Genomic DNA, 9,730 nt, shown 5'->3' on the forward strand with positions numbered 1-9,730 from the left:
GTTCACGCTACTTCTAAGTATTTTGTTTCTTGTGAAGTCTGCCTATCTTTCAATTTCTCAATCATTCGTTTACTAAAGCTAATTCCTATCGTCGTTAGGCGACAGTGCTTGCGAATTCGTAGTTAACACTTATCTCGCTTCTTGAGGAAGCAGCTGATTCAAATAAAAACACTTAGGCAAAATGACACTGTAATTATTAAATCAAAATCGTGACTATAAACGACACGAACTTGGAATTATAGTTGCCAAGACTGCCATCTTTCATTGAGTACTAATATCAAGACATCTGCACAACAAGAAAGAGTAATATCACTCTAGAGGTTTTAGCATAAAATTAACATAAAAAAATCAAACTCGTTATTATCCACTTAGTATTGTCTCCGGGTCACTCAATCTTTCATTTTACCTATTCAGCATAGTGCAGGATTCATGGAAATATATAATAAACAGGATGAATCAAATAAAATTATTTACAAATTTCTTTCACTATCACAAAAACGAACAAAAACTTCACTGATTACTATACACACGTGAGTTACTTGTTTAATGTACAAAATTACATTATCATAAAAATGATGCAAAATGTCAGTCAGCTTCCTAGTTAATTCTGTTCATGAGAAACACTAGTATTCTGCGCGATACGTGCTGCACATTTGAATAATAAATGTATTAAATGTACAGCTTTCACACCATTGTCCGCTGGTAGGTCATACGTCAGCGAACCACAGACTAGCAAACCTGAACCGAGAGTTCCAATAGGTTAGAGCACAAAAACAATGGTATATATTATATATAACTATATATATGACTATATCTACTATATATATATCATATATATAAATATATATGTATATATACACGTATATATAAGCAATAAGCTTCAAATGTCCTTTAATATCCAATTCGCTCTACCTCGGAAATAATTCATTTTCATAGATGTTGACCGAAGAGGAATTTTTTTAGTTGATAATAAGTTCGTCGTCTCGAGGGCTCGAACCATGAAAAACAAGAGCTCAGGACTGCAGTGACGCGCAGCCAAGTGAAAAGGGAAGTAAAAGTACCCATTCTTTATTGCCCATATAATAATGTAAATATTTTACGCGTGATCATGGAAACAGCTGACACTGGGAAAAATCGTTAATTACTAACAGTACTCAGCCTTCATAATATAATTACGTACAACAATTACAAATATCCCCCTTTAATCAGTGAAGAAATATAACACAGCACAAAAAGCTCCAAAATTTACACCAAAACTACTGGCAACTCAGAACGCATCTAACGGTTACTTACGAACGGGAAAACGTCACGGAACACAACCCCAACGAAACAAATGCGAATAGGCAAGACAACTGTTTCCCCCGAGTCGTTAGTTCCCGACTTAAGGATTGGTTAACGAGGAAAGTGTTGGCAGTGCCTCGTAAACAGAGCGATTCCCGCACCCATACATTTCTCGGTCAGTGGGAGACCGGGAAGAAGGACTGCCGACGTGTTACGTCCGATGACGCGTAATTGACTGTCTGCGGTTGGCTGTTTTTGCCGTTAGGGAGCAAGTGTTTTCTAGGCCTTCTAGTAGCCGTGAGGTGCTATGTGTGTCTGTGTTTTAGAGCTCCTCTTGTGCTGTTATATTTCTTCACTGATTAAAGGGGGATATTTGTAATTGGTGTACGTAATTATTTCATGAAGGCTGAGTTATGAATAGTACTGTTGGTAATTAACGTTTTCATTCCCCAGTCAGCTGTTTCCATGAATTGACACACAACCATGATCGCGCGTAAAATATTTCCATTATTGTGTGGACTATAAAGAATGGGTATTTTTACTTTACAAGAAGAGCTCGGAGAAATAAAACCGTTCCTTTCTGTAGGCGACATGAGACGGTTCGTTTATCTTTTAGTTTTGTTTTATTATGGAATGGAACACGTTTTAACGATTTTCTTATTCATTCTAATCATGAATGAAGGCTAAAATAGCATGAACTTAAAGAAATTATCATATTTAGGAATCTTCTATCAATTCCACAGAGTTTATTTAAGGAGTAAATGAGTATGAGTACATAAAGATCGGCACACTAGTAATAACATGTTATGCGTCCAATCCCAACCCTCTCTCTCTCTCTCTCTCTCTCTCTCTCTCTCTCTCTCACACACACACACACACACCAAATATACACACATTTGTCATTTCACTTCTGCCCCACGCCTTGTATGATGAAACACAATAAATGATATCTGCAGTACACCTGTTTCTTCGAATTTCAACAAATACCATTAATAATGTATTGTCCAAATAATTTTGCTTTTCTCTCCTATCACACAAACTAGGAATCTACATCAAACTGCATTTCTCCAAATATGGAAAATACAAATTCTCTCCCAATTTCCTCTCTGTCGAAATATGAGCCATCAAAGAATCAATAGTGATGGCAAATGCAGACAGATAAATAGAACTGCGCGCGCAAGCACACACACAAACACACACACACACACACACACAAATGAATTCGGATGTGTGAGTCAACACAATTACCAGAAATACGTGTCTATGATTTTTTTCTTTAATACAGAAAGAAATCGATGTGCTAAATTGATATCTTTTGTCGTACAAGAGACTCTAAAAACAGGTGGCTGTACAATAGTGGACGACAATTAACAATGAGGATGGGAAATAGCTATTAACGAGAGACAAAAGGGAGGAGATAGTTCGAGCCCTAACAATCTCCTCCTCCTCCTCCTCCTCCTCCTCCTCCTCCTCCTTCTTCTTCCTTGTTTCGCAAAAAAGACAAAAACAAGTACGAAATGTGGCACAATCAAATAAAGTGAACAAAATCTGATTAAAAAACAAACGTCCTTTAATAGATATGAACGTCAATGGATTCTGGAAAAGACAGTGGATATTGCTATCAGCCGATAGATGTAAAAAGGCTTATAATAATTATATAAGTTTTTTTTTTTCATCAATGTCATATGAATTTCTTTTATCAGTAAGAAGAGAATTTTCCATCCAGTTCCTAAAGGTCTTTTCAACTTGAGACTTGACAAGTATTTTCTAAATTGACATTAAATATTTTCAACGTGTCCAAAGCATAAAAGAAATAGTTTTGGTATTTCAGCATTCCGATATATGTTTACAAATGTTAAATTAAGCTCCAGAAACTACTAAAATACGAAGTTATAATTATGAAAAGTAAAATAACAAGTAACAAGGCAGGAATAAGGTGAATCTTGTGAATATACTAATTGATGCATTAGGAAAAGAATGCCAAAAGCATGCAAAAACTGTGTAAGGTTTTTGGTATAGCATAGTCAATCCACAAAACCTAATCAGAAAATGTGCTGCATGCAACCATTCCGACCCATCCACAGTGTGCTGAGGTAATACAAGATTTGAGAAAAGATACAAGAATTTTTTTGTTCAACATGTATCATGATAGACAATGTTATTAAATCAAGATTGAAATGTTACAAATAGTTGAGGATGAAGAAGAAGAGGAAGAGAAGAACAGAAGAAGAAAAAGAAGAAGAGGAAAACGGAAGAAAAGTAAACAAAAATGAAATGACAGAAAAAAATAAGGAAAACAAAAGAACAAGATAAAAAGTTATGGATGCAGAGATACTCATTGATACTACATATGAGGCAATAAAGCAGGCATACCTACGAAGAAATAAATTACGATATGACAACAGAAAAGCCAAATCCCGAAAGAGGCTTACTACCCAGGAATCATACAATGGACGGGAAACGAGGAAAAAAAATAGACAAGAAAGACAAAATCTGCAACCTTTTGAAAAGAGGGAATTGCAGATTTGGAGAAAGATGTTACATACATCCTAAGATATGTCAAACTATGAAATATATGGTAAATGTGCATACTTAGATGGATATGGGGATGATTGCAGAGATCTGCATCCAAAAACTATGTAAAAACCTAAAAGAAGGAAAAGGATGTAAGTTCGACAAAAAATGCAAATCTATGCTGTAGCCATGAATCATAATCAAATAAATAACCAACCAAGTAATAAAATCCAAAATAAGAAAGAAACAAACAAATAAAGAGAGAAATCAAGAATATCAGGTAAAAGAGAAAAGCAAACCACCAATGAGATATGCAGAGGTGTCAGCAAAAAATTTCAAAGCATCAGCTCCGAAATTCTACTCAAGAGATAATAACTGTATTTATTATGCAAGAGGATATTGCAGAAACGGAGAAATTGTTCAGATTCAGACACAAAATTAATAATTATGGATGAAGGAAGATCAAATATTATGGAAAAGTTGGATTTTTTAAGTCAGAATTTCTGGAAATGAAAAAAAGAACAACATACCAGAACAGGAAAGAGACATGGGAAAATCCTTATTACTATCAGTATTAAATGAAGGAGAAAAACCACGCAAACCATCCCATAGTGATGAATGCGCAGGGTTTAGTTTTTACGAGTACTCAAAAAGAAAATAGAGTACTTAGAAAAGTAAAACTAACCCCAAAATGAAAATAAGAAAATAGATATAATGAATATAAGTGAAACCTGGTATTCCCAAGAGACTGGGAAATGATGATCAAATAAAAGGGTTCCAAACTTATAGATCAAGATAGAAAAAATAGGAATCAAGGGGGACCGCAATATATGGGAAAGACAAAAAACAAGGAAAAATATATGAGAAATATAGTAACTCAGAATGTGAAACTAATAGCGGTTAGAATTTGAATCTGAAAAATTGATGAACATAGTAATATTATTTAGACCTCCTAATACTAAAGAGTTTGACTTAATAATTGAAAAATTGGATGATATATGTAGAAATCACAAGGACTGGACTATTCTCCTATCTGTGACTTCAAACTTTTCCTTTCGTAGAATGGAAAGAACGAATAGGAGATGGTGTACTTATACATATAAAAAAGAGAGTAATAGTAGTGCAGAAGATAAGAGGCAATTTGAAAAGCTATTAGATATGCTACTAGAATACAACATTCAACAAATAAATCACTGCCAACAAGAAAGGAAAATACTTTAGACCTAGTATTTGTGAACGAGATGAATTATGTTAAAGAAATAATAGTTTATAATGCGAGTATTTCAGACCATAATGTCATAGAATTAACAGTTTCATTCCAAAGCAAGTGAAAATAGAGATAAGCAAGAAATGAAAAAGTGGGAAGGATATGGAAAATACAACTTCTACAGTAAAAATATAAAATGGTCAGAAATTAATGAAGAATTAAACAAAGATTGGGATAACATTTTCGTAAGTGATGACATAAGGGTAAATACGGAGATATTATATAAAATATTGGAGATAATAGTGGAAAAATATATACCGAAGAAGAAAAGTAAACATCATTCATGCATACTAAGAGACAGAAGGATCTTGTTCCAGAAAATCAGAAAGTGGAAAAAAGGTCTTGCAAAAGAAAAAATCAAAATGCATGGAAAGTTATAGAACTAAAAAGTAAGATAGAAAATGCAGCCCCCCACAAAAGATTATACAATCAAAAGAAAATGAAAAACGGGACTTGGAAGAAAAAACCCTATTAAATATCAAGCAAAACCCCAAACTATTATACTCATATGCGAAGAAGATGAATAAAAGAAGAATAGAAATAGGCCCTCTGAGAATTGAAGGGAGATTAACGAATGAAAAAAAGGAAATTTGCAACATACTGGCAGAACGATATAAGAGAGAATTCACCCCTAGAATAGATAATGAAGATAATGATATAGAAGTAAGGGATGAAAATAGTGAATATTTAGCTGACATAGATATTAATGAAGCTGATATTGTGCAGGCTATTAATGAAATTAAAAATGGAGCTGCTGCAGGGCCTGATGGAATTCCTGCTATTTTGTTAAAGAAAGTAGTTCATTCTATCGCAAAGCCACTTGCAATATTATTAAGACAAAGTGTAGATACAGGCAAGATATATGATGAGCACAAATTAGCATATATTACCCCTACTTTCAAAAGTGGTGGCTTCAAGGACTATGAGGCCAAGTAATTATAGGCCTGGTGAGTCTAACATCACATATTATGAAAGTGTATGAAAGGGTAATGAAGAAAATATTATGAAACATTTAATAAAAAATAATTTGTTTAATAAAGGACAACATGGTTTTCGTACCCGGAAAAAGTACACAAACCCAACTGTTAGTCCACCGTGAAAACATATTCAAAAATATGAAAAGCGGAAATGAAAACAGATGTGGTTTATTTAGACTTGGCAAAAGCTTTTGATAAAGTAGACCATAATATTGGCGAAGAAAATTAGAAAACACAATATCGTGGATAAAGTAGGAAGATGGTTAAAAGAATTTTTACACAACAGAAAACAGATAGTTATTGCAAACGACGAGAAATCGGATGAAGCCAAGGTAATATCCGGTGTGCCGCAAGGTACGGTGTTAGCTGCAATACTGTTTGTTATTATGATTGAAGACATAGACAATAATGTTAAGGATTCGGTAGTGAGTAGTTTCGCAGATGACACAAGAATAAGTAGAGAAATTACTTGTGATGAAGATAGGAACGCTCTACAAAGAGACCTTAACAAAGTATATGATTGGGCAGAGGTAAATAGGATGGTATTTAACTCTGATAAATTTGAATCAATAAATTATGGAGACAGAGAAAGAAAGCTATATGCATATAAGGGACCTAATAATGAGGAACCATCACAAATAAGGAAGCAGTTAAAGACCTTGGTGTGATGATGAATAGGAACATGTTATGCAATGATCAAATAGCAACTCTGTTGGCAAAATGTAAAGCAAAAATGGGAATGTTGTTACGGCACGTCCAAAACAACGAAAAGCTGAACCATATTGAATTAGGCTTTATAAAACATATGTTCGTAGTCCACTTGAATATTGCAATATGATATGGTACCCACACTATCAAAAGGATATTGCACAAATAGAGAGTGTACAAAGGTCCTTTACAGCTAGAATAGAAGAAGTTAAGGACCTAGACTACTGGGAAAGACTACAATTCTTAAATTATATAGTCTAGAAAGGAGAAAGAGAACGCTACATGATAATTCAGGCATGGAAACAGATAGAAGGAATAGCAGAAAAATATCATGGAACTAAAAATATCAGAAAGAGCAAGCAGAGGTAGATTAATAGTGCCCAAAACTATACCAGGAAAAATGAAAAATAAGGAAAGCACACAGGACATTAATCCACTACGCACCAGCATCGATAATGCAGCGTCTATTCAATGCGTTGCCAGCTCATCTGAGGAATATATCAGGAGTGAGCGTAGATGTGTTTAAGAATAAGCTCGACAAATATCTAAACTGCATCCCAGACCATCCAAGATTGGAAGATGCAAAATATACCGGAAGATGTACTAGCAACTCTCTGGTAGACATTAGAGGTGCCTCACACTGAGGGACCTGGGGGCAACCCGAACAAGATGTAAGGTCTGTAAGGTAAGGTAAGGTAAGGATACGACTTCCAGCTTACTCGGAGCGCGTGTTAAACTATACGGTCAAATAGCGCGATGCTTCACCAACGAAAATTAAAATAAATACGCTTTATTTTATTATAAATAATTGCTCTGTACTATTTAACATTCACATTATTTATTTTCTACATTTTCATTCTAATAAATAAATCATAACTATCCTCTCCTAAAGTTCCTGTATCTTTAACTCAACGCGAAACACCTTTTTCAGACCTTTTTAGGTTTTTTCATAGGGCTTTCCTACCCGCCCCAACAAGAACAACAACAATAAGAACAACAATAACAACATCAACAATAAGGACAACAACAAAGTTGTTTGTAGGCTTACTCCCCGAGTAAGCCAAAATATTTTTTTTATCATGTTCTGGCAGTTCCATAGCGTGAAAAACTTGCATAACCAAGTGAAAGGTTTTTGGGAATGCCTCATAATTTGTCTCTTAGCAAAATATACATATATATTTGGTATACGGAATCATTTTTGTTAAGTAATGTAATGTCGAAAAATAAAAAGAAAAAGGGTTCTGAAAACTGACCAAATTAAATCTCGTCAAATCAACACTGCAGCGAGTCAGAATTTGACTGAAAACAAAAATTGTATTTGTTAAACACAGAATGGAATTACATTATATTGAGTCTTTCGGATCGTGAATTACGGTGTCGGCTTCCTAAACCTTCAGATGTAAAACTAAGTTGTCTTTTCCTTAAACCTTACGACGCCGTGTCAGAGCGTCGCTCTTTTCAACCTTAAGACACAAAAGTGCGTTTTCGCTTTCCTACACCTTAAAACGTAGATGTACATTTTTCACTTTCCGAAACATAAGGATGACCCTGGCTTCAGAGGGAAGCTTTGTTAGGGGCTACAGAAGCCACGTTAGGGGAGGGTCCCTCAGTCTAACCCTCGTCCCGGGGTCCCTTGATTTCTCAACAAAATCATGAAGAAAAATCGTTCTGTACAACATCCAGTTTATCACTTTTACCGACAAAAATTTCAGTCAAGTTTCTCCACGAATAACAGGAGCTGAATTTGCTATAACTGCTGGATTTAGGAACGTCCTCTGGCATACGTGTTTACACAGTCAAAGATGAATAACCGTAATAAGGATTTACTATGCCCTCGCGAAGAAAACTATTCAGTCTAACAAGAGCGTCTCTGGCAGTCTTCCATCTTCATTCTCCCCAAAAGCCGAGATGCCTGAAGACATCTCCATCAAACTTTATAAGAACAAATGGATGTATAGATATTGACGAAAAAGAAGCAGTAGTACTTACTTATGCACTTGGGTATTTTTCCATTCCATCTTCCCTTGACGCAGGTTGCGAATTTGTCCCCCTCGAACATCGTGTAGCCTTTGCGACACTTGAACTTGGCCACTCGGCCTCTTGATTTGATTCTCACCTTCCCATTCTCGAGTTACCTATAACGGGCATTTCCTCGGCGGATTGGCTGCAAGGAAAGAAAAGAAAAGAAGAAAAATTCATCATAGGGGTTTTTCGCTTTTCGAATATGTAGATGAGTTGGTAAAGAAAGGGTGGGGGGGGGGGGAATGGGTTCTAAAATGTATTATTCTTGGACTCTGTAGCTCAACAAAAATAAAGCAAAAACAGGGAAAATCTTGATGGGTTTTATAAGACAGCCTGAAAAGAAGATAAAATGCCATGTGAGATTTAGTTAATGTTTTAGAAATTAAACCTTCATTTGAACACAAACACACACATATATATAGTATATATAGAATGTATATACATATATATACATATAAAAATATAACCTAGAAAAGAAAAAGAACGAACAAAATTATTTCCCACGAACAGTAACACAATATTCCTGATTCTGTCCTGCCAAGTTTCTTTCACCAAGAAAGGAACCAACGATGGTCGAGAGCCGTTTGACAATCAAAAGAGAAATTTTGTTTCTGGCAAGAGTATCCCTCAGTATTTCTTTTATGGTTCGGCTTTACTTGTCTTATTCTTATTCTTGCTTCTTCAGAGGCAAAGTTATTGATATTTTGCCTTTTTACTTTACTTTCCCTAAAGTTGAGGCATACTATTTTAGGGGAAAAGAAAGGGAATTAAATCATAATCTCCTACGGCAATGAATTACGGATATATGAAAAAATATATGAATTAAGATTTATCTGGAAATAAATATTCCTTTTACTACTAACCATACTTACTTTACTAAAATTGTTTTCCTTTCATCAGATTTCGAATATTCAAAACGCAATCACAATCATAAGAAGCGACGTTACCAAAACACCTGAAT

At 34.9% G+C, this 9,730-nt stretch overlaps 1 protein-coding gene across 1 annotated transcript in view; it reads right to left on the reverse strand.

The window, feature by feature from the left end:
• The window catches only part of LOC135206696 (MAM and LDL-receptor class A domain-containing protein 2-like), a 267,118-nt gene extending 258,223 nt beyond the window's left edge, over positions 1-8,895 (reverse strand). The window contains exon 1 of the mRNA XM_064238119.1: positions 8,737-8,895. Coding sequence (XP_064094189.1) covers positions 8,737-8,806 — 70 coding nt within the window. The 5' untranslated portion in view covers positions 8,807-8,895. The remainder of the gene's footprint in view (positions 1-8,736) is intronic.
• Between the last annotated feature and the right edge of the window lie 835 nt (positions 8,896-9,730).

This window comes from Macrobrachium nipponense, chromosome 31 (genome assembly GCF_015104395.2).
Source record: "Macrobrachium nipponense isolate FS-2020 chromosome 31, ASM1510439v2, whole genome shotgun sequence".
Taxonomy (NCBI): Eukaryota; Metazoa; Arthropoda; class Malacostraca; order Decapoda; family Palaemonidae; genus Macrobrachium; species Macrobrachium nipponense.